At 36.7% G+C, this 27,302-nt stretch overlaps 1 protein-coding gene across 2 annotated transcripts in view; it reads right to left on the reverse strand.

Annotated features, from left to right (window-relative positions):
• tfb1m (transcription factor B1, mitochondrial) overlaps window positions 1-27,220 on the reverse strand; it is a 66,193-nt gene extending 38,973 nt beyond the window's left edge. For both annotated transcript variants that reach the window (XM_052154145.1, XM_052154144.1), the window contains exons 1-6: window positions 27,197-27,220; window positions 22,812-22,945; window positions 22,246-22,397; window positions 21,972-22,080; window positions 17,735-17,886; window positions 15,482-15,601 (exon numbers count right to left, since the gene is read on the reverse strand). In XM_052154145.1, coding sequence (XP_052010105.1) covers window positions 15,482-15,601; window positions 17,735-17,886; window positions 21,972-22,080; window positions 22,246-22,397; window positions 22,812-22,941 — 663 coding nt within the window. In that variant the 5' untranslated portion in view covers window positions 22,942-22,945; window positions 27,197-27,220. The remainder of the gene's footprint in view (window positions 1-15,481; window positions 15,602-17,734; window positions 17,887-21,971; window positions 22,081-22,245; window positions 22,398-22,811; window positions 22,946-27,196) is intronic.
• Window positions 27,221-27,302: the final 82 nt, after the last annotated feature.

Raw genomic sequence — 27,302 nt, forward strand, 5'->3', positions numbered from 1 at the left:
AGGTGCACAACAAGTGACAAGACGGCCACATCTATGGCAAGTGCTACAGGAAGCGTGGGAAGAAATGTCACCCGAGTATCTGGACAAACTGTCAGCTAGAATGCCAAGGATCTGCAAAGCTATCAAATCTGTACATCATTCCAAACATTTGGTGTGTGTGTGTATCTATCTATCTATCTATCTATCTATCTATCTATCATATATATATATATATTAGTTATCATAATGTACTATTGTTAAAAAGACAAGATTGTTTCCCAAGTTTGTGCATTAAACATGTTACTATCATATGTTCCCCCCTTTTAAAGCATTGAACTATTTCAATCCATCAAAAATATAGTGATAATTAGTGATCGACCGTTATGTTTTTTTTTAATGGCTGATGCCGATATCCAGAGAGCAGGGTGGCCGATAGGCCAATACAATGCTGATATATCCCACAATTTAATATAGCAAATATCATAAACATAAAATTGCGGAATAATGAATAAACTCTTATTTAGCATTATATTTATAATAATAATGTAAAATATATATAATAATAATAATGTAAAATATAAAAATATCAAATAATATTGTATTTTAGATAGTAGGTAGCAGTTTCTTCAGATATCTGTATAGTCATAAAATGTTTGTAATTTATTTGCACATGAAGTAATTGCTAATATATTCGGAAGGAAATAACAGTACACACAGTAGTCCAGCAACCATGGATGGCATGTGCGCATAAACAATCGCATTTTCTCAAAAAATACAGAATCAAACCAACTGCACATACAGCGCACAGTGAATATGACACTTACTCATAGCACACATGAAGCGCTTTTGCTTTGAAGTTGCACTCATGTGGATTCAGCACGAGCAGCAGCAATCTACCGAGATTTTGAACGACCTGGATCAGCTACTTGGATTGTCATGGAGTGACAGTCATGCTTTGTAAATCAGAGGAACTTTTGATCCTGATGTTTTGATTCTGGCTGATAGAAAACGAGCTTCAGAGGAAAATATTAGATCAGTGCTTGACGGGAAGATTTTGACGCTGGATTTTCATGAGGTTCGTGAATTATATCCGTTTAAACGAGATATCTGCATATTTGCAGACAGTATTTAATAGAAGTTTTATTGATATTTGCCTTTTATCATTAGAAAAATTACAGGGAACTGTTGAGGAGAGAGAGGGAGAATGAAACAGGGGAGCACTTTAACATTATGAGCTCAAACGCATCTGCCACAGCTCTGATATGCAGACCGTTTAAATGACACTTTGTTGCACACCGGTCTATTATTGTAGTAACATGATGGGCACAAAACAAAACGAACCGTGACTTGTCGTCACGAGGCGATTCTCAGCACCCTCTAGAAACAAATTGGCCAGGGGGCATGGGTAGCTCAGCGAGTGTTGACCTGACTATCACCCCTGGAGTTGCATGTTCGAATTCAGGGTGTACTGAGTGACTCCAGCCAGGTCTCCTAAGCAAACAAATTGGCCCGGTTGCTAGGGAGGGTAAATTCACATGGGGTAACCCTTCTCGTGGTTGTGATGATTTGTGCGTGGATCGCGGAGAGTAGCAAGAGCTTCCACATGAGTCTCTACGATGTCATGCACAACGAGCCACGTGATAAGATGTGTGGATTGATGTCTCAGAAGTGGAGGCAACTGAGACTTGTCCTCCGACACCCGGATTGAGGTGAGTAACCGTGCCACCAAGAGGACCTACTAAGTAGTGGGAATTGGGAATTCCAAATTGGGAGAAAAAGGAGATATATAAGAAACAAATTGGCCAAACGTAAAAATGTGTCAGGCAATCGCGATAATGAAATAAATTCCCTTTTAAACAGTGTTAGAAAGACATAAGCATCATCTTATAAAGACAATGTGTGGTTTGCAAAATTAAATAATTGGCTGTTATTTTGTAATAAAGGAAATTAAGAAAATGAAAAGAAATGATTATAATATGAAAACATTTGGAAAATAATACTTTCATTAAGTTGAACGCATATCTTTTTTTTATACCCACTGTTAGAGTAATAATATATGTACAAACCTAAAGATTTTTTTAATTGAATAGAAATACAGTGCATCCAGAAAGTATTTACAGCGCTTCACTTTTTCAAAATTTTGTTATGTTACAGCCTTATTCCAAAATTGATTAAATTAATTATTTTCCTCAAAATTCTAAATACCCCATAATCACAATGTGAAAGAAGTTTGTTTGAAATCTTTGCAAATGTATTAAAAATAAAAAAATAAAATAAAAAAATAAAATAAAAAAAAATACATAAATCACATGTCATAAGTATTCACAGCTTTTGCTCAATACTTTGTTGAAACACCTTTGGCACCAATTACAGCCTCAAGTCTTTTTGTGTATGATGCTACAAGCTTGGCACACCTATTTTTGGGCAGTTTCTCCCATTCTTCTTTACAGGACCTCTCAAGCTCCATCAGGTTGGATGGGGAGTGTCGGTGCACAGCCATTTTCAGATCTGTCCAGAGATGTTCAATCGGGTTCAAGTCTGGGCTCTGGCTGGGCCACTCAAGGACATTCACAGAGTTGTCCCGTAGCCACTCCTTTGTTATCTTGGCTGTGTGCTTAGGGTTGCTGTCCTGTTGGAAGATGAAACGTCCAAGTCTGAGGTCCAGAGCCCTCTGGAGCAGGTTTTCATCAAGGTCGTCTCTGTACATTGCTGCATTCATCTTTACCTCGATCCTGACTAATCTCCCAGTTCCTGCCACTGAAAAACGTCCCCACAGCATGATGCTGCCACCACCATGCTTCACTGTAGGGATGGTATTGGCCAGGTAATGAGCGGTGCCTGGTTTCCTCCAGACATGACGCTTGCCATTCAGGCCAAAGAGTTCAATATTTGTTTCATCAGACAAGAGAATTTTGTTTCTCATGGTCTGAGAGTCCTTCAGGTGCCTTTTGGTAAACACCAGGTGGGCTGTCATTTTATTGAGGAGTGGCTTCCGTCTGGCCACTCTACCATACAGGCCCGATTGGTGGAGTGCTGCAGAGATGGTTGTTCTTCTGGAAGGTTCTCCTCTCTTCACAGAGAAACGCTGGAGCTCTGTCAGAGTGACCATCGGGTTCTTGGTCACCTCCCTGCCTATGGCCCTTCTCCCCTGATCACTCAATTTGGCCGGGCGGCCAGCTCTAGGAAGAGTCCTGGTGGTTCCAAACTTCATCAATTTACGGATGATGGAGGCCACTGTGCTCATTGGGACCATTGCTGGAGAAATTGTTCTGTTCCCTTCCTCAGATCTGTGCCTCGATATAATCCTGTCTCGGAGGTCTACAGACAATTCCTTGGACTTCATGGCTTGTTTTGTGCTCTGACATTCACTGTTAACTGTGGGACCTTATATAGACAGGTGTGTGCATTTCCAAATCATGTCCAATCAACTGAATTTACCACAGGTGGACTCCAATCAAGTTGTAGAAACATCTCAAGGATGATCAGTGGAAACAGGATGCACCGGAGCTCATTTTTGAGTGTCATGGCAAAGGCTGTGAATACTTGTTTTCGTTTTTTATTTTTAATACATTTGCAAAGATTTTAAACAAACTTTTTACGTTGTCATTATGGGGTATTTTTTGTAGAATTTTGAGGAAAATTATGAATTTAATCAATTTTGAAATAAGGCTGTAACATTAAAAAAATTGGAAAAAGTGAAGAGCTGTGAATACTTTCCGGATGCACTGTATATTTATACCCTTTAAAAAGCAGAATGTAAGAATAATATTGTCAAATTTGGTATTTTATTTTCAGCGGACACCTTAGCACCTCCTGGCGGACCCCAGTTTGAAAACCCCTGTATTAGACAACATCACCTAACTGGCAATAAAAACAAGATCCAGAGCTGCAAACACGATGACGTTTTTGTTTTCATAAATTGGTCATTTTGTGAATAAAAATTACTTCAGACTTCACACAACATTAAGTTACCAAACCTAAAAAAAACCAACAATAAAGATGGTTTAAATCAACTTACAAACAAGTTATGCAAGCTCATTAAGTATTCAAGCCCAGTGCATGCTGGGAACACCAGCTCTAAAAGTTGATTAAAATTTACTTGTTTTGTTTACCTGTGAAATTTACTCAAATTAAAGCATTTATATGACAAGGTTATCTACTTTAGGATTGATACATGATGACACTGTAAAGATGACAAATCAATGCAAGCTAGAGTAATCATTTTTTACATTTACTAAAATGTACACATATGTTACCCTGTTGTTGCTTTGTGTGAGTAACACTGTGCACTGTCTATACATGTGTGTTAATTATTGCACCTGGAAGGGTCACTCTTGATGAACTTTAAGTCATCATGTGGCTTTTTGTCATTAGCAATACCTAAAGGGACTTTGATAGTTCCAGTAGGATAGTATATATTAAGTTTATAATTGTATCATAGATTGAACAGATTTCTTTACAATATACAATGTACACTGTACGTTAACATTAGTTAATGCAATAAAAACTAACATGAACAAACAATGACATTATTGTTTTTTGATAAATTAACATTAACCAAGATTAATAAATGCTGTGAAAAATCATTGTTAGTTCATGATACTTACTGCATCAACTAATGTTATATCTACTTGAAAGGTATCATCTTTAAATTCTTTAAGAACCACCTTGTAGTTTCACAACCTTGAACACAAGGCTAGTTGTCAAATTGCTCTTTTAAACTGTCAACCTTGCAACTTTCTGAATACATACTTATGTCCCAACATATGTTACAGTTTCTTAATATAGCTTGAGATGACACAATGTAATTTATTAACACTTAAATGTACTATTTGTCTTTAAAATCTAACAAGAATATATTTAAAATCAACTAATCAAACATGAAAAAAGGCACCCGTTTCATAGCATGACCAGAGAAGTCCATGATTTGTCTATGTGCAAATATGAAGTGCTGACTGATCATTTGTGTCATGTAACACCAGTTAAACTGATTGAAAACATCAGTGTTAAACGTCATCAGCCATCAAAATCCCATCAGCTGTAATGATATGCCACAATACAAGTCCAAGGGCAATCAATCAGCTCACAGGCAGAAGCCTGCAGTTACTGGCAAACATTATTATTATTATTATTTTAATTTTGGCCAGTGTGTTCTCTTGGTGAAATGAGCGAAGTGGAAGATGTAATATGATTGTCAGACAGTGTGAATGACCTTGCCCTGCTGGATACACTCCAGGGTCCGTATGCACACTCTGCACTGTGAGCACAATGGAATAATGATACAGCCTTTGCCTGGTGCGCTGTGAACTGCTGAGACAGGCGGTACAGAATACTAAGATAAAAGAGCCTGTATGAAAATAATACCATCCAGCTTACAGATTTAGATATTTTCAGCCCACACAAAACATGTAGTGTTATGAGGGATTTTTACACTGTTTCTGCAATGAGGATCATTGTAACGATCCATAAACAAGGTTAAGAGTATTTGAACTGCTTTTGGACTTAAAGTGGTTATTTAAGTCCATATTATGTACATATACAGGATGTTTTTGGTTTACATGGATACTATCTTCTCATGCTGTTCATGAGATGGCAAAAGGTCTTGTTTTAAGGGCAAAATGCTTTTTTGGGTGAAAATGTACTGCTTATCCTCATGCCATCCCAGATGTGTTTGACTTTCTTTCTTCTGCAGAACACAAATTAAGATTTTTAGAAGAATATTTCAGCTCTGTTGGGCTAAACAATTCAAGTGAATGGTGGCCAGAACTTTGAAGCTCAAAAAGCATATAAAGGCAGCATAAAAGTAATCCATATGAATCCAGTGGTTTAATTCTCGTCTTCAGAAGCAATAGGTGTGGGTGAAAAACAGATCAACATTTAAGTCCTTTTTTCCTCCACCTTTTACCAGTTTTGCGATATGCATGAAAAATTTGAATCACCATACACAAAAGAATTTGGAAGTAAAAGTGGATATTTATATGCAAAACTGACTTAAATATTAATCTGTTTCTCATATCACTTCAGAAAATATGGATTTAACCACTGGAGTCTTTTATTATGCCTTTATGTGCTTTTTGGTGCTTCAAAGTTATGGTCACAATTCACTTGCATTGTATGGACCTACAGAGAGGAGACATTCTTCTAAAATCTTTGTTTGTGCTCTGCAGGAGAGAGAAAGTCATACACAGTTGGAATGGCACGAGGGCGAGTAAAAGATGAGAGAATTTTTTCATTTTTTAACACTATGATTTTCCTTCAATAAGCTCCCTAAAGCCTTTTGAAAAAATGCCTCACAAACAAAAGGGCAGTAGACAAATAATGAATCAAGTTAATTAACTATGTGGGAGGTGTATCAGCCCAAAATAGCGCTGTTGTTTCCTGTAGCACAAAACAACAGCAGATAGCAACCAAACCTTTTTGATTGGATGTGGAATTTCAAGTTTGTTCAAAACCGGTAACACTTTTCATTGGCTTACATTAGCTAATGCATTAGATATCATGAACAAACAATGAACAATATATTACTACAGCTTTTATTAATCTTTGATAATGTTAGTTAATAAAAATACAATTGTTAGTTCATCTTAGTTTATTGTAACTAATATACAACTTTTGATTTTATAAATGTATTAATACGTGTTGAAATATACCTAAAAACTAATGGGCTTTGGACAAAATCCAAAGCATTTAGGCTAACACTGGGTCTGTGCAGGGTCTGTTACACACATTAGTTTTGATAGTTCTTTACCTTTTGTCCTTGTACAAGTACCAAAAAATGACCCAAAAAGGAGTTGCATCAAATTAAAATAGTAAATAGTAGATATACAAAATGACACTAAGAAATGTGCATAAAATATTCAAGTTAATTAATATTACTATATAATAATAACTATAAGAATGTGTTAATTAATAGCACTTAGTGCTTACCTATGTAAATGCTCAGAAACACAAACACTAAAATAATGTATGACTGCATTTAATATTCAAATAGGGCATTTTTTAATTAAATGTTGGGGCCTTGATTTATTTAGGGTAAGGCTGATGGCTTTGAGACATTGAAATAACTTTACTTCTGGTACCTCATTTGACCCCATTTATAGAAATGGAGTGTTCCTGATACCAAATTTGTCCCCATTATTCAAAATGGGATTTTGTTATTTTCTGTGATGGTCCCTGGAAGGGAGGAAAGAGATAACGTTCACGGATAGAAAAGACAAAATGGGGGGGGAAAATTAAAGCCTTCTCAAAATATATCATATTGGATGATTGTTGAAATGACACACTTTTTCATGGCCAGCCAGTCACTGCATAAAAAGTGGTGAATTGTCTAATTGTCAGTTTACATTACTAATGAATTGTTCAATAATCAGATTATAATGGAAGTGCAGTCAGTACTTAAGCACATTTACTGTACACTGAAATTAATTTTTTTCAGAGCTTTTTAAAAAGTTATACTATACGCAAGTTATACAGAACCACAAGTCAAGGGAATTAACACAAATCACATGAAGACAAAAGTGGTCTTGAAGGAAAGATTGAGAAAGTTCATAGATCTGAACTAATCTTGTTGATAAGGACAAAGACAAGGAACAGTTCACCTAACCTAATATTACTCCAAACCCATATGACTTTCTTCCGTGTAACACAAAAGGTGAATTTATAAAAAGTCTTCACATTAATAATGTGTAGTGTGTAATTAATAATACTGCAAGTGAATAGTGACTCCTGTCTGTCAAGCTCGAAAAATTACCAAAAAACCCCCACTATATATACAAAATAAAAGCAATCTATGCACTATATATTTCAAGTCTACTGAAGTGTTACAATCAATTTGTGTAATGAACAAAATGAAATTTTATTCTTTATTCAACTCACAAATCAAATTATATTAATAATGCACTTAAATCACACATGGGCAATATACGGCCCACGCGACAGATCAGGCCCTCCACGTGGTTTAATGTGGCCCGCGGCTCATTTATCGTTAAAGCGTTTTTTTTTTCATTGGATATTTCAGTTAACTTGCATTGGGACCTGAAGCATCTCCACAAGCATTTAACGTGCTCAGGGTTGCCAGATAAGAGACGAAACACCCCCAGTTTGAGATTTATACTTGTGCAAATTGGAAATATTCTGCTTAATGTTATACTTATTTTGTGCAATCTGGCAACCATGGATGCAAGTGCGCTTTTTCTGTCTCTCGCTTTCTCCTTTGAACAAACTTGATCTGTAGTGCAATATTCTGCTCAAGGAAAAGTGTTATACGGCTACTCTGTGTCCATTCTTGAGGCTGCTTGTGATGTTTGGTGCTGCTTTGCAGGTAAACCTTCTCAGATCTCGGCATCATTGACATGCGAGCAAAAGCAAGCCAGAGACTAATGTATTTTTTATTTGTGCAATTTAGAAATGTTGAAGTCCCTTCACACCTGTATGTTAATCTAACTCTTGCAGTAATCATTTATCACAGTCATGCAGCCGGTGTTATTCACGGTGTTATTCAGTTGTGTGCTGCAATACAAACCATCGAAGAGACCCACATCATGACTCTTTTAGCATGTAAACAGGTAATGTTTTAGAAAAAAATAAGTAAACTCACATGCTTTGCAACGAACAGTAAAAGTTCTATAAATTTCATTTTTTTATATTAAAACAGATCCCTGATGTAGAGATTGTTAAATTGAATAATAAATTAACAGGGAAGTAGAGATGGTAAATTAAATGTATAAGCTCAGCCTTTATTCAGTTTGTTAATGCCTGATAGAAAGGTATCTATACCTATGCCTGATATAAGGTATCTATAGAAATGTAGAGCAATACAATACTTTAGGCAATTGCAGAATAGTCCCATTAGTCACAGATACACTTCAGAAAATTGAGTACACAACTATTTCTGGGCTTAAAAGTTACAAAAACCAAATCAATTCAGAACATTGTATCTCAAAAGGAATACAATGTGTCCCCCTTGCACTACTTAAAACCCGATACCAAAATAGTTGCCCACCCCTGACTTAAATCAAAGATGGTGACTAAGGTCTTGTTCAGACTGCTACTAAAAATCTGATTTTTTGCATATCCAGATTGTATCCAGATCTGATTTTACCACATCAGGAGGTGGTTTCAAATTGCGATTGAAATCAGATTTTTTCAGAAGCGTCTCAGTCCGGATGCTCTGGCTGCTCAATTTGGATTTCAAATGGTCTTTTGCGTCACTCTTAACGCGACACACAACGATGAAATCAACAATAAGTGACTGCAGCACGGAATATCACAATATTTACCAGTCTCATCCATCGCTGAGTTTTTCTTGTGTGCTTATTTGGAGAGAGAGATGATACATCACTTCAGGAGCAGCTCTGAGTGCTGTGCACAGAGCAGGTTGATGATTGTCATTTCGAGGGCTCACATAATGCACTGTTGCACCAGATAATGAGAGAATCAAACATGGCATTCATGCCATATATTCAATTTAAATTAGTAAAATGTAATTCGAATTTGAACTCAATATTTGAAGTAATCTAAAAAAATTACAGTTACATCAAATTAGCGCTATCAGGCGATGTAATAATCGCAACAGGCCAAATATCTGTGTTTTTAGTTTACAGTTTTAACCATACCAAAGTTTACTTGGATTGTCTGAGGAAGAAAATGTAACCCTTGTTCACTTATCAAAAGTAAGTTTTAAATCATTTGAGAAAATTGAAAGATTGCCAAAACATCAAAATATGTCATATGTAAAATATGTCATCACTCTGGTGACATTTGCTGGAATAAAAATAAATTACACGAAATGACAACAAGGGCCATGCTGGTAAAAATGGCCCATGCATTGGCTGATTTCTACAAGCCAATGTTGTAACAAACTTAATTTCTAGATTAGTTATGCAATGGATATATAATTAGTTAGACATTTATTTGTAAAATTTGTAGCAGTTTTTTAAAACACTTGTGTTGGAGGGTGAGATTTTACAATAATGCCACAAATGCTTACAGTCAAACCTGACCATGATGTGCAGCTCCCATACCTAAGCGTAAACTCTCACAGTGGGGTCAGACTAAGACTTTGATCTAAACTAGGTGTGTGTGTGCGTGTGTGTGTTCTGCATTAGGGCTGATTGATTTTTATTCAACAAAATAAATCCTGTTATAGTCTCACCCATTCATTTCATAGTGTGTGTGTTTATTCTGCACTGAGGATTTGTTATAGTCTCACTCATTCACTTCTGTGTGTTCTGCTGATTGATTTTTATTTGACAAAAAAAAAAATTGCCCTGTATAGTCTCAACCATTTCTTTTGTGTGCGTTTGTGTGCATATGTATTTGTGTGTGTTTTTCATTGTGTCTGATTTATAAATACATAATTAAATAAATACATTTCGGTCAAAATTACGGGTCTCCCATTGAACTCATATTAGATATATCAAGGGTTTCACCAGTTTAATTGTGTTATTTTTGTGTGTATTTATTACTTTTTTCCATGCTAATTGCATATTCAGCTATTCTGCACTAAAAGAGTCATTGATACAAATTAAACAAGTATACTAACATTTTTGTGACTCTCACTGTTAAACAACAACAACAACAAAAAAAAAAATGCAAATGGCATCTCAATTTCTGAGGAAAAGCCACAGCAAGTTCAGTCATTTTGGGCTGCAATAATCAAGAACAAGTGCAGCAAATTATTCAAGTGCAGTACATTATTCATTATCTCGGCTGTGGCTCAGGTGGTAGAGCGTGTCGATCGCTAATTGCAGGGTTGGCGGTTCGATTCCCAGCCCACACGACTCCACATACCGAAGTGTCCTTGGGCAAGACACTGAACCCCAAGTTGCTCCCAATAGCAGGCTAGCGCCTTGCATGGCAGCTCTGCCTTCATTGGTGTGTGAATGGGACAAAGTGTAAAGCACTTTGGTAACCTCTAAGGTTAAAAAAGGCGCTATATAAGTGCAGACCATTTACCTTTTTTTGGTAAATAATGACAGATAATATATTTATTTTTATTTTTAGTGGGGGGGGGCAACTATTCCTTTAATGTTAATTACATCTGTGTTTATTCACTTGTGTGGATTTGATGAGAAGTCTTAAACAGTAAAAAATGAGCTACACATATTGTGATGTCACTCTGTCAAAAATCTCTTTGTATTACAGTTATTTTGTTAAAAGTAATTTTAGTAAGATTTCAGAAAAAATGTTGAGGACAGACAGGCTAAAATACCAAAAAGAGTTATCATATACTTGAAGTTGTTGGGCACATATTTATGGCTATTCAATCATTTTTCCTATATCATCCACCCACACGTAAATGTGTATGGTCATGTGAAAGATTGCAGAGAAATGGAGGTGCCAGTGCAGCAATTCCTCTCAATATCCAGACAAACATCTGCTTGAGGTACAATTTACTCTCTCTTTAGATCAATCTCTGTCAGGAGTGTATCCTCGAGCTGTCCGTCTTTCCTGTTTGTGAGAAGGACACTGTAGTAGCAGCTGGCTGCATGTCTGTGACCGTACACATCAACCCATGGGTAAGGGGGGGAGGAACTACTGAACCACTTCTACATCTGATGACGGCGAGATGATAATTATATTAATTCAGTCACTCCAAAGACTGCAATTATTCTGGCGAATGGAACTGTGCCGCAGCAGACACAATGTGGGCGACGAGACATATTCATTTGATTTGAGTAGCAGCTGAATAAGACAAACAAGCCAGAATGGAGAACTATTGTTTAAATATGTGACACTTTAGCATTTAGCAGTCATTGCGTGGGCAAGCATGTGGTTTAAGCCATTTGATCAGCCAGGTGTGGGCGTCAAATACGATCCATGACAGAGGAGACCAAGTGCAGTACGGGCCTTAGGCCATACAACACGCGGCCAATCACCGTGGACACAAGCCTTCAAGGACAACCACAGTCACTCAATGTGACAGAAAAAAGTGCCTTGCAGCGGCCACACAAGACTGCCAGACAAAAAAAAAACAAGCCACATTTAATAAACATCCCTTGTGGCGTGCCGATATCAGCTCATGATTATAAATAGAACGACTCTGTTCTATTCTCAAACGGTGCAGCTAATTTCCTCTGACCTCACCAAGGGGTTCTATAAAGAAATAGAACAAAGTGAACTTATTAATCCCATCCATAGTGTGAATCTAGTGCAATGCAATTCAGGGTTGTTCTCGAAATACAGTGAATGAGTTAGCGCTAATTACCAGCTGCACAATATTCAGTTCTCTAATGCGTTTAATTTGACAAGAGCATAACAGGAGTCTGTGCATTATACACCATGTGTGGCAACTTACTCTCAGATGGATATTCTCCCTAAACCTTCAATAAATCCTATTAACTTTGCACAGCGTTCTGTGTTCTCTGCACAAATGAACCCCTACTTCTTTCAGATATAGCCCAGCTGAGACATTGCATGATAAAATTTAAACTATGTTGCATTTTTTATTTGATCATATAATTTTATTATATATTAAATCACACAATTTGACATATTTCAGAGCGAAACAGGAAATTCAACGAGATTAAAAATGTGGTGTGGGACTTGACTTCAACCATCAGAAATTGATTGGATTGTGAAAGTGCAACCTAGTCTCAAAGAATGAACGTTGATATAACGTACAGTATAACAAAGTTTTAAGTTTCTAAATAGAGGTGTACTACTACTGTGCATTTTATTCGATAGCTTTTAGCTTCCGTGGTAGCTCACCTGATAGTGTGTTGGATTTTGGACTCTGAAGTACATGGTTTGAGACCAGTCAAGCATTTTCATTTCTCATTTTGTTTTTGGACACTATCGTTTAGCTTTAGCCATTGGTTAAGCGTAGGGTGTCTGTTTTATTCACCTCTCATTTAATTTTAGATCACTGTTGGTTAGGTTTAGGTTAAAGTTTTAGGTTAGTGAGATATGTTGTATTAAAGGGATAGTTGACCAAAACATTTAAATTCTATTTACTCACCCTCATGACATCCCAGGTGTGTATGACTTTCATTCTTCACCAGAACACATTTGAAGAAAAACTGAAAAATATCTTGCTCAGTAGTTCCTTAAAATGCAAGTGAATGGAGATTTCTCTTTTGAAGCTCCAAAAATCACAGACAGTCAGCATAAACTTCATCGATATGATTCCAGCAGTTAAATGGTGTTCAAAAAATATAAATATTTAAGTACTTTTTAACTATAATCCAAGGTGAGGGTAAGCTTCACGGGAGGGTGAAGTCCAAAAGGTCTCTTGTGAGACGTATTCAAATTGCTATGATACAGACGTAATCTCATGTTCTCCACTCATGTGAGACATCCAGGATAAAACACACAAACACACCATTGTGAGCAAAGAAACAGAATAAAGCAGATCAAAACCAACCAAGCTACTTTACAGCGTTCCTCCTCCTCACTTGTAAACAGCACAGCTCTTCCGTGTGTGACGCAAGTGCATCAGTTCTCACGTTTCAAATGCCAATGCGATTACGTTGCGTGCGCATACCACTGCCCACCGGGAGCATGATTCGTAGTTAAAAAAAAATTAATAATAATAATAATAAAATAATTATATATATACCTTTGAGACATACAATATTAGCACTGCAGGGCCACTCAGTCACATGGTAAGTATACGCTGTGACATAACGTGTGTATTAGTAACGATTTTCATCAACTGCATGTTATGTCCAACTTCAAATGTGAACATGATAATAAGCAGTTATGTCTCTATAAATACAAATTAGTATTCTGCACTTCCATAAGATGAATGTCTTCCCAACATCAGATACCTGAAGACAAACACTAATGAAGTTTAGTGAATAATTATATAGCTGAGATTCAGGGTTGCAGGCTAAATGCTCACCATTTATTTTCAGTTTAGTCAATAAAGAAAATCTCTACATATCTCAATATAAAATTAGATTTTAAATTTCATGCCAGGTGAAAAGTATAACTTAGGAAAGTGGTTTAAGGTTTGAATTTCTGAGGTATCAATTATGTCCATAGAACAAACGCTGCTGGATGAGTTGTTTGACACATGTTTCCCCCCAAAATTATAATTCTCTCATCATTTACTCACCCTCATGCAGTCTCAAACTTGTGTGATTTTCTTTCCTCTGCAGAACACAAATGAAGATGATTTGAAGGATGTATGACTTGTTTTTGTTCGTACAATGTAAGTCAATGGTGTCCAAAATGTTTAAGCTTAAAAAGGACATAAAGTCAGCATAAAAGTAAGCCATATGACTCGAGCGGTTTAATCAGTGTCTTCTGAAACGGTACAATCACTGGGTGAGAAACAGAGCAAAATATAGTTCCTTAATGACTATAAATCTTGACATCCATCTCGACTGAAACATAGTGCAGACTTTCAAATTGTGATACTTTGAGGCTGCACACGGTTGTCAAGTCCGCAATCTCTGTATCATTATACATCAATAAGACGTTGAATTTTTCTTATGTCTTCTGTTTATCATCAACATTTTGGTGACTGTGGTAATTTAACCCCCCCCCCCCAAAAAAAAGAAAACCCTCCGTAAAGCACAAGTGTGTGAACGAGCTTCTCTTAATGCGCCAAGGAGGATGCAAATGTCAAGATTTATAGGAAAAAAGGCCTCTCACCTAAAGCAATTGTATTTCTTCAGAAGACATGGATTAAACCACTGGATTACTTTTATGATGCCTTCATGGCTTGAAAATGTTGGACCCCATTAACTTGACATAATAAGGGCAAAAAAACATAATATATCCTTTAAATTATCATGGTTTCTGTTCCACAAAAGAAAAAAAGGATGTAAATGGTGAGCGAATTATCATTTTTGTGTACTATCCCTTTAATAACTGAGGGTTAGAGGTTTGTTCAAAATCAAATCTCTAATTTGAAATGTGAATCATAATAGTGTAAAACTGAAAAAAGAATTAAGTAGATGCAAAATGGCATTGCCATTACATATCCCTCAGCCATCTTACAAGTGTTAGCTCAATGTTACTCTTTAAAAAACACATAGGCCTTTTTCTCAGGAGTATATGTACTGTGCATTATCACTCTTGTACAATTTTTATCAAGAGCAGATGTTTCAATTACTGCTAGTGTGAAGCCCCACGAAGCAGCGCGCCTCGGTGTGCGATGAAATAATCATCCATGCCATTTAATCCAAGAGAATGCTCAATTCGACCCACTTTCCTATCATCTTATTCCCAAGCACTCCGGCTGGATCAAATATTTACAAATGAGGGAACTTTGTGCAGAGATTCGTTCATCATTGGACTCCTCTTACAAGTCGATGCTGAAACCTCAAACAAAGTTCTTATTGTCACGTGGCACACAAGAACTGCACACCAAAGGCCCTGCAGGCATCATTAGACACTTTGAGTCACCATCTCTGATTCCATATCTAAGACAACATTGACTGTGCGCTCTTCTAATGAGCTAACACCCACATCCTTCCACGTGAGCAGTCAGACACTGAGAGATACAGATGTCTAAATGGTAGAAGAAAGAGACAGACAAAAGACTTACATTTGGTTTTGGAACAAAGGCACGTCCTGGGATGGTGAAACAGTTTTTGACAGTGCAGAGATATTGAGCCATGACAGACAGACGACTGCGTTGGCTGCTTCCAGTACTGGCTGTTAACCTCTGGAAAAAAAAGCACATAAAGAGTGCCATGGAGTTTATTTGACTTTGAACATTGTATTTCCAAGTCAAATATTCTTGTTTGCTCTGTGTGAGTCTATCAATTGCAGTAGCTTGTTAGAACTTTTTGTGTTCATGTTCTGATTTTATAAATCAACGGATAATTTACTTTATTACAATTAGAGGAAGATCGATATATCAGTTTTACAAATTAATCTGTGCTGGAAGGTGTTTTGAGATCTATTGGTTATCTGCAAATATCAATGTCGATGGTTGCAGATAGTTTGTTTTTGTTCCTACAAAATCCTACATTGCTGCCACACGATTGGTTGATAGATAATCGTATGAATAAATAGATGTATAGGTGTACCTAATAAAGTGGCCGTAAGTGTATATTTACACAAACCTCTTCATCTGGTGAATATTTAGGCTATAAAAAGCTTAATTTGGTGAATGCTTGAATTAGAGCATTGCAATGAAGCCAAGTCTCAGCCATTTCCAAATAAGAGCCCCTTGTGTGGTTTGGGCTTGTTTACTGTATAAAGTCCTACATTATGCACCAAATCTCCATTTTGTTTTTGGTTACAATTGGGATTTTGGTTTATCAATAAACTGCATTTCAGATTTTATTCATTCTGGACTCTTGTAGCCTCTATGTCAAAGTAAGGAAAGACTAAGAATTTTGTTAAAACTATTTTAAAAAGTATCAGCCGATTATTTGGTTATCTGCCTTTTCCACCAACTTAGTTATCATATCAGCAAAATCCACTATTGGTCGACCTCCAATTACAACCCCAATCCCAAAAACAGCCTGGAAAATCCTAATAAAACAAAATGATTGATTTGTAAATGTAATTAAAACTGTGCTATATCGAAAGTACAACACATAATTCTTTTTTTTATATTATTTAAAATTTGTATCCCCCTTTTCTCCCAAATTTGGAATGCCCAATTCCCACTACTTAGTAGGTCCTTGTGGTGGCGCGGTTCCTCACCTCAATCCAGGTGGTGGAGGACAAGTCTCAGTTGCCTCCACTTCTGAGGAGCAACATGCTCCAAAAAAAGTTAGGAGAGTCACGTTTACCACTGTGTTACATCACCATTTCTTCTAATAACGCTTCTAATAATGCCTCAAGCATTTGGCCACTGAAGACACAAGTTTAATTTAAGACACAAATTTCTTTAATTTAGCAAGCAGAATATTCCCCTATTCATCCATTATGCAGATCTCTTGTACAGGGCCTTCGTTGCTGTATTTTATACTTTATGACGTGCCACACATACAGGCCAATCTAACATCGGCACTCTCTGTTTACACAGCCATGCACTTAATCCAGGCTTTATGTGGTTTTGAGTTGTCCAGCTGGAAAACCACTACTGAATGCTCGTGATCTTCAATCCCTAAGACGTCACTGTATTAAAAATAATCATGCGTTTGTAATGGATATCATGACATGGGTTCTAGAATACTTTGGTAAACCTTTGTCAGTCAACAGCATTCGCCGCTGCATCCACAGATGTAAGTTAAGGCTTTATTAAGCAAAGCAGAAGCCCTACATCAACAATGTCCAGAAATGCTTCTCTGGGCTCGGTCTCATCTGACATAGAAAGTAGAACAGTGCAATGTTTTTGTAGTCCAACTTATCAGAATAGTTTTTTGAAAAATAAAAAAAAGCTGATGTGCTCTGCAGGCCAATGAGGAAAAGGACCATCCAAGCTGTTAGCAGCGTCAGGTCGAAAAGCCAGTGTCTGTTTTGGTATGGTGTGTCAGTGCCCACCAAATGTAATTTAAAACAATTATCATTATCAAACAGGTTTCCCCGAATCCTCAACCCTTCAGTCCCCAGCCCAGGTGGTAGCAATTCTCAAACAAACAGAGCAAAGTTTTATTTTTTGCACTTTCTAAAGGAATCAACCTACAAATTGGCTTATTGTTGTCTCTGCATATTAAGCTGGGAGAGGAGAAATGATTTCTTACATAAAAAAAATTACACACCGCAGCTTTATAATAGTCATATCATATTTTTTCTATTACTTAAAATGATACTTATAATGTCATTAAAGTTTTTTTGCACCACTTGCAACCTCTTTATTTGTTCAAAAGTACACCTTCACATGAATGACTGTTGAACTTACTTCAGCCACCTCCTTCTGGAAGGTCAGTGTAAGCCTTGTACGTCCAAACGTAAAGGGACCACTTCTGTTGGACATTTGCTCCAGCCACTTTATGATGAGAGGGGTGGACACACTAAAGGGCAGGTTCCCAATGATGTGCAAGTTAGGTGGTACTAAAAACAGAAACACACACAATGTCATGTGCTAAAGAACACATGTACTGTACCTTCTTAACAGGCAATTATATGTCAAATTTAGCTACAATACAGTGTTCAAATCAGATTACTGGCAAATACCAGCACATTCAGCTGAATATACAAGACGTTTGCTTAGCTAGGCCTTAATCACCAAGAAACAGCTCCTAACAACAGCAGATAAAATAAAACCTAATTTAGTTTCTAATTATTTCATGCATAACCAAGCTGCTACGGTACATACACCAAAATGAGCAAATGCAACTGCAACATAAATAAAGTGCTGTTCTAACAGGTTTCTGGAGTGTAATTCTTGAAGGATTGTATGTAAGGCTTTGCTAGGACATTGGCAGCTGTATAGGCCAAGAACAGTGTGTTGAACTGAAATCGAACATAATCTGGCAGCCGATGCAGAGACATGAGCAAAGGTATGAAATGAGAAAACTCAAATAAATAAAAGGAATAATTCAGTCAAAAAAAAAATAAATATCTTTTACTAACTTATCGGTAAGCTAACGGGATGTCGTTCCAAATCTGTATGCTTCTATTTTTTCCGAGGAACACAAAAGGAGACATTTTAAAGATCCATGCAGCTCTTTCAATACAATGACTCCAAAAAGACCAAAGAACACCATAAAATGTGTCCATATATCTCATGCACTACTGTATATTCCAAGTCTTCTGAAGCCATGTGAATGTTTGTGTGAGGAACAAAGCAAATTTATTTGTTATTAGACCATGGTCTATTCGAATACTCAGTTCTGATTGGCTGGAACGTGTGCGTTAAAAAGTTTAATGCACAGGTAGTTCCAGTCAGTTTTAATCACCGTTCTATATTAATGTGCCAGCTCTGCTGTTCTCCATAATGAGACATTGTGAGAGTTTTATGCCTCTGCTCAAATATCCTCTGGACAGGAATATAGTGTAGCAAGTCTGATGGGTGTCAGAGCCAGGACCCTTTTACATTATGTGGTTGTTATTATTATTATTTCTGGATTGTGCATTTAATTTCAGTTTTTAAAGAGTGTTTGGTTTCCAAAAAACATTTTCCAGTTATTCGTACAGCTTTTTTTTTTTTTCTTTAATTCAAATAAATGTAATATTATCACAGTATTTTATCTCTGTGTCAGATTTAGAATGGGTAGAACTCTAGATCTGATGACCCGTAGAGAAAGTTAACCGTTATTGTTATTCTTCCAGTCTAAATTTGCTCTGCAAAATCAGTGACCGCAGTAACTAATCAATGCTGGCAATGATCATGGTATAAGCGGGATAATCCACCACAGCTAGGTGTGCGTTAAACAATTTGAATGCACTTCGTGTCTGGTGGTTCTTCGCCTCCACATTGTCTATTGAGAATCAATTAACGCACAGCTAGTCCTGGATTATTCCTCACTCATACCCTTCACTGCAGCTCTAAAATCTCATTCTTCATTTTGCATATTCGAACTGGCACACTTTGTTCAATTGTGCAGGGTATACATGCAGGTTTTTTGAATATGATTGCATATGATATCTGATTAGATCTTTGACAGAGGGGAAGATTATTTAGCCTGATCTCTTTATTATAGCTATTTGTACATAACATTTAAACATACATATTGGTATGTTTGGATAGATGCTGAAATGTACAATATGAACATATTCACAGCATGTAAACTCTAAAAACTTTTACAGCTTTAGAACCATAAAATATTTATGAATCCTTTATATTATAAATATAGTTGATAGTTACATTTTTAAGCATACCCACTTTACAATAATATGACAAAGGTAAGAGGCAGAAAAATGTTGTACAGTGACAATAATTTGATTTAGTTACAATATACTATTACACACATATGTACATTCAATGGCCACTTTATTAGGTACACCTGTACATCTACTTATACATGCGATTATCTAATCAGCCAATCATGTGGCAACAGTGTAATGTAAAAAATCATGCATATATGGGTCAGGAGCTTCAGTTAATTTTCACATCAACTATCAGAATGGGGGAAAAAGAATTTGATCTCAGTTATTTAGACAGATGGGCTGGTTTAAATATTTCTGTAACTGCTGATCTCCTGGGATTTTAACACAACAGTCTCTAGAGTGTAAAGAGAATGGTGCGAAAAACAAAAAACATCTTGCGAGCGGCAGTTCTGTGGGTGAAAATGGCTTGTTAATGACAGAGGTCAGAGGAGAATGGCCAGACTGGTCCAAGCTGACGGGAACGTGACAGTAACCCAAATAAACACACGTTACAACAGTTCTATGCAGAAAAGCATTTCTGAATGTACAACACGTTGAACATTGAGGCAGATGGTCTACAGTAGCAGAAGACCCCTCTGGGTAGCACTACTGTCAGCATAGAACAAGAAACTGAGGCTGCAGTGGGCACAGGCTCACCAAACAGACAGTACATGTTTGGAAAACATCGCCTGGTCTGACAAATCTGGATTTCTGCTGAGATACAAAAATGGTAGGCTCACAGCAGCCTCAGTTTTCTATTCTTGGCTAACTGAAGTGTAACCCAACACCTCAAGATTCGACATGTTGTGCATTCTGAGATGCTATTCTGCTCACTGCAACTGTGCAGAGCAGTTATCTGAGTTACCATAGCCTTTCTGCCAGCTTGGACCAGTCTGGCCATTCTCCTCTGACCTCTGTTGTCAACAAGCTGTTTTTGCCCACATAACTGCCACTCACTGTATATTTTTAGTTTTTCGCACCATTCTCTATACACACTACAGACTGTTGTGTGTGAAAATCCCAGGAGAACAACAGTTACTGAAATACTCAAACCAGCCTGTCTGGCAACAAAAATCATGCCACGGTAAAAAAATGTTCCCCATTCTGATGGTTGATGTGAACATTAACTGAAGCGCTGCATGATTTCATATATTACATTGCTGCCACATGATTGGCTGATTGGATAATCACATTAATAAGTAGATGTACAGGTGTACCTAATAAAGTGGCCAGTGAGTGTATATACATATATATATATATATATATTTTGTATAAACACATGGTCAGAAATGATGAGGGCTCAGGAAAAAAAATGCAACTAAAAGTAACAAAAATGACCTGGAATTTATAATATGGGGGCAGAAAACGCCCACATAAAGAATTCCTCTATTTAGGCACACTACATAGTACTGTATAAAGTACATGTTGATACTGATAAAATTTAGGGGTAAGAGGTTTTAAATTCTCAATCTAGTTATTTATATGGATAATTTATTTTAATTGATTATATGCAAGTACTTCACATAAAATAATTATATTGTATATTTTTTATTTAGTGAGAAAAAAAAAACACCTTCAAATTTCTAAATTCCTAAAATTCAAAAACAAATTAATAAATAGCCCCTTTTTGGGAAAAGTTCATTTCAGCTTCTGAAAACTTTCTGAAAATACATTTTGTCTACTACAGTAAACAAAATAACGATTAAACGATTAAGTCATAATTAAATGATTACAGAATGTTTCTTCATTTTAACATTTCAAATAGTTAAAGCAATATAATCCTTTTAAACATGTTGAATACTGCACCAGAAATAATACAGAACAGAATGAAATCATTTAAATGTCAAATTAGGTAAATGTCAACTGCATTAAATAAATGTGATGGAATTCAACGATTAATTCATCTAATTGATTATAAATACAATAAAATGAACCAATTCATTTCATGAATTCAATATTCATGTATTTACAGTGAACAGGGAATAACATTTTGATCGATTTCTCAGCCAAAGCGATCTTACTGCTTCAGAAGACGGCATACACCACTTGAGTTGTATGTATTCATTTTATGCTGCCTTTATGTCCTTTTTGGAGCTTGACTTGAATTAAATGGATATATTCAGATCATGTCTTCTTTAAAATATCTTCGTTTGTGTTGCGCATAACGCATATTGATTTGATACGGTGCGGGGTAAAGAAGAGAGAATTTTCATTTTTGGGTGAACTATTCCTGAGACATTAAGATTAATAAAGTTATTTTCATAATTTTCCATAGCAAATTATTAGTTATTTACTGCACTGCAATTGAGATCACATGCAATGTTTACCATCCTCCCATGTCTTGGTGACATCAGCTGGGAATCCTCTGTCCAGTCTGTATGAAAGGATATCTCCATGTGCTATCCTCATTCTCCCAGGAGCAGCCTCTGACAAAAGCTTAAAAAAAAAAAAAAGAAGACCCCAAAACGTCTTTACAACAACATACATGTGTATAAGACAATAATTATTAGCTTTGTGCAAAAATACATAAAGCTACTAGAAGGATTTAAATTAGAATAAGTTCAACCGGTCATCAGTGTATGCATATATGGATATGCAAACCTGTAAACTAGGGATAAATCGTGTGTCCTTCTCCACCACTAATAAGTCTGCAGCTCCAGCTTTCAGAATAGACCTGGTGAGACCCCCCGGCCCAGGGCCCACCTCACACACATGCGCATCCTTCAGGTTTTCTACCTGCCGGACAATCTTATCTGAAATCCATATTTAAAGTTACTGTTAACATTCAGTATCCACATTCTTAATATTAAAAGTTGCACTCATTAGTTTTAGACCTGGCATATATGGCAGTCATATTTCACTTGCAACGACACCTAGCGGTTTGGATGCAGTAAAGCAGAATCAATATTTTTAGTTGCAGATGACATTGCATAAATATGCTATTCACAGTCAGCCATTATTAATTTATTCTTTGAGCAAAAGTGTCCAATAACAGGGGGGTTATTATGATAAAGCTAATAGTAGTATTAGTGAGTGTACATGACTTGGCATGAAACATATTTTTCAAAAGAACTATTGTACCACGTCTGTACGAGTAAAACATTTTTAATAAGGTAAAAATTACACCATTAATGCATTTAAAATTGAGTGAGCAGTAGTTTACTCGCCTGTGAGTCTCATATCCAGGAGGAAGTTTTGGGAAAGCTGTTTCTCTGCTCTCAGATTGTACAGTTTGATGATCTCCCCGATGGTGGGCAAAGGTGGTAACCGATAAGTCAGTTTCTGTGTGGCTGCCATTCTCCTTTATTTACATTAAATGAAAATGGTACAAACAATGGTGGGTCTATTTTGCATTCTTTTCTAGGAAATTTCATAGGAAATGTTATTATCAGCATTTACTTAATTTGTGAAAAGTCTGATAAAAAAAAAGTTGCTTGAATTTGAGATTTTTTTAATATTTGCTATAAATCTTTTGCTTTAAGGACAGCCAACATTCAAGTTTGAGCAAAAAAGTTATCCCAGTATTATCCCAATCTTTCTTGTGTGCTTCAATGGAAGCACAAACATATGACCATTTGTGCAAAGCAGTTAAAGGGATAGTTCACCCAAAAATGTAAATGATCTCATCATTTACTCACCCTCATGCCATCCCAGATGTGTATGACTTTCTTCCATCTGCAGAACTCAAACAAAATTATTTAAAGAATATCTATTGGTCCATACAATGCAAGTGAATAGTGCCCAGAACTTTGAAGCTCCAAAAAAGCACATAAAGTAAGCCAATAAAATAAAAGTAATCCAATTTGCCTCCAGTGTTTAAATCCATAAATTCTGAAGCGATATAATAGGAGTTGGTGAGAAACAGATCAACATTTAAGTCCCTTTTTACCATCAATCTCCACTTTCACTTCAATATTTTAATTGCTTTTTTTTGGTAGTTCGCATTCTTTGTGCATATCGCCATCTACTGGTCGGGGTTGGTCAAAGGTGGAGATTTATAGTAAAAAAGGACTTATATTGATCTGTTTCTAACCCACACCTCTCATATGGCATCTGAAGACATTAAACCACTGGAGTTTTATGGATTACTTATAAGCTGCCTTTAAGTGCTTTTTGGAGCCTCAAAGTTCTAGCCACCATCCACTAGCATTGTATGGATCTACAGAGCTGTGATATTTTCTAAAAACCTTCATTTGTGTTCTACAGAAGAAACAAAGTCATACATATCTGGTGAGCATGAGGGTGAATAAATAATTTTGGGGTGAAAGTAAATGGTAACTGAGGCTAACATTCTTGCTAACTTCTCCATCTGTGTTCCATAGAGGAAAGAAATTTACAGTGGGTACGGAAAGTATTCAGACCCCCTTACATTTTTCACTCTTTGTTATATTGCAGCCATTTGCTAAAATCATTTAAGTTCATTTTTTTTTCCTCATTATTGTACACACAGCACCCCATATTGACAGAAAAACACAGAATTGTTGACATTTTTGCACATTTATTAAAAAAGAAAAACTGAAATATCACATGGTCCTAAGTATTCAGACCTTTTGTTCAGTATTTAGTAGAAGCACACTTTTGATCTAATACAGCCATGAGTCTTTTTGGGAAAGATGCAACAAGTTTTTCACATCTGGATTTGGGTATCCTCTGCCATTCCTCCTTGCAGATCCCCTCCAGTTCTGTCAGGTTGGATGGTAAACGTTGGTGGACAGCCATTTTCAGGTCTCTCCAGAGATGCTCAATTGGGTTTAAGTCAGGGCTCTGGCTGGGCCATTCAAGAACAGTCACGGAGTTGTTGTGAAGCCACTCCTTCGTTATTTTAGCGGTGTGCTTAGGGTCATTGTCTTGTTGGAATGTGAACCTTCGGCCCAGTCTGAGGTCCAGAGCACTCTGGAGAAGGTTTTCGTCCAGGATATCCCTGTACTTGGCCGCATTCATCTTTCCCTCGATTGCAACCAGTCGTCCTGTCCCTGCAGCTGAAAAACACCCCCACAGCATGATGCTGCCACCACCATGCTTCACTGTTGAGACTGTATTGCACAGGTGATGAGCAGTGCCTGGTTTTCTCCACACATACCGCTTAGAATTAAGGCCAAAAAGTTCTATCTTGGTCTCATCAGACCAGAGAATCTTATTTATCACCATCTTGGAGTCCTTCAGGTGTTTTTTAGCAAACTCCATGTGGGCTTTCATGTGTCTGCCACTCTGCCATAAAGCCCCGACTGGTGGATGGCTGCAGTGATGGTTGACTTACTACAACTTTCTCCCATCTCCCGACTGCATCTCTGGAGCTCAGCCACAGTGATCTTTGGGTTCTTCTTTACCTCTCTCACCAAGGCTCCTCTCTCCCGATAGCTCAGTTTGGCCGGACGGCCAGCTCTAGGAAGGGTTCTGGTCGTCCCAAACGTCTTCCATTTAAGGATTATGGAGGCCACTGTGCTCTTATGAACCTTAAGGGCAGCAGAAATTTTTTGTAACCTTGGCCAGATCTGTGCCTTGCCACAATTCTGTCTCTGAGCTCTTCAGGCAGTTCCTTTGACCTCATGATTCTCATTTGCTCTGACATGCACTGTGAGCTGTAAGGTCTTATATAGACAGGTGTGTGGCTTTCCTAATCAAGTCCAATCAGTATAATCAAACACAGCTGGACTCAATTGAAGGTGTAGAACCATCTCAAGGATGATCAGAAGAAATGGACAGCACCTGAGTTAAATATATGAGTGTCACAGCAAAGGGTCTGAATACTTAGGACCATGTGATATTTCAGTTTTTCTTTTTTAATAAATGTGCAAAAATGTCAACAATTCTGTGTTTTTCTGTCAATATGGGGTGCTGTGTGTACAATAATGAGGAAAAAAAAATGAACTTAAATGATTTTAGCAAATGGCTGCAATATAACAAAGAGTGAAAAATGTAAGGGGGTCTGAATACTTTCCGTACCCACTGTATATAGGTTTAAGGGCAGCATGAAGGTGATTTAATGATTACAGAATTTTTTTTTTTTTTTAGTGAACTATCCCTTTAACATGGTTAATCCCATACATTTGCTTACATTTAATTAGAGACCAGGAAGTAGGACAGAAACTTTCTTCGTCCTCCTTAAACTCATATATATATATATATATATATATATATATATATATATATATATATTAAAAAATCCCTGATTTACAATGAGGTTTCTGACTATTGGACCTCACTGTCCTATTTCAGTGCAAAAGATAAAAAATAATTTATTTACTTTTAAATATACACTTTCACATATACAATTTTACCTACACTGTAAAAACTAAGAATAATAAAAAAAGTTCTTGTCCATGTTACTTGCCAACCAAGATACCTAGACACATTAAAGGGATAGTTCCCAACCCAACAAAAAAAATTCTCTCATTATATACTCACCCTCATGCCATCCCAGATGTGTATGACTTTCCTCTGCAGAACACAAATGAAGATTTTTAGAAGAATATTAAGACAGCATAAAAGTAATCCATACGACTCCAGTGTTTTAATCCAAATCTTCAGAGGTGATATTATAGATGCGGGTGAGACAAAGACCAATATTTAACTCATTTTTTGGGCTTAGGGAAGTTCTAGGAAACTATTCTCTATGCCCAGTATGCGGCGATATGCATGAAAAATGTGAATCGCCAAAAACACACCAAGAATGTGAGAGTGACTGAGCAGGGAGGACAATTTATATAGTATTTAAAAAAAAGGACTTAAATATTGATCTGTTTTTTCATCCACACCTATCATGTTGCTTTAGAAGATATGATTTAGCCACTGGAGTCTTATGGATTACTTTCATGCTGCCTTAATGTGATTTTTGCAGCTTCAAAAATTTGCCACCCATTCATTTGCACTGTATGAACCAAAAGAGCTGTGAAATTCTTCTAAAAAGCTTAATTTGAGTTCAGCAGATGAAAGAAAGTCATACACATCTGGGAACGGCATGAGAGTGAGTAAATGACCAGAGAATATTTATTTTTGCGTGAACTATCGTTTTAAATGGAAACAAAATTCATAATGATTTGGCGACATCTAGTGGTTGATGTCTGAACCTTCCTTTTACAGGCAAACTGTCAAAATTATTGTTCCACTTAAATATTTTCAGACTAAAATTTACATAACATGCGCTGAGCTTTACAATTTATGTAACGATTGTAGCTTTGATAACATTTTTTTTTTTTTAAAGAATTTAACTTTCCAACATTGCATTTGCGGGCAATAACGGAGACCACCCCGTGGATCAGCGCACTCCGTTTTAATTCAAAACATTACTGTGCAGTCCCTCCAGTCCATTTCTGCACGGAGGGCTATATACCTTTACTATAATGCATGTTCTATCTATAAATAGACGACTGTGGTTTGCTAACAAACAAGACAAATTAGCGTATTGTTTGTAGAATAAAAATATCCTCGTGATATCCTTAAACGCTGACTTCTTGCTCAAATACGAAGTTGGATAACACCCTCTATCTTCAATTAGAACAACGCTGTAAATAAAAGCCCTAAACATGGCACAGTAAAAACACGTTTTCCTCACCAGTGCCGATCTCTTCCTATTGTGAAGGCGGTTCCCCTGACGATGTAATTATTTCCTCCAATGGGGTGTGTAGAATGGACAAGCTAGCCAATCATGGCAATCTTGG

This window comes from Xyrauchen texanus, chromosome 22, assembly GCF_025860055.1.
Source record: "Xyrauchen texanus isolate HMW12.3.18 chromosome 22, RBS_HiC_50CHRs, whole genome shotgun sequence".
NCBI classification, from domain to species: domain Eukaryota; kingdom Metazoa; phylum Chordata; class Actinopteri; order Cypriniformes; family Catostomidae; genus Xyrauchen; species Xyrauchen texanus.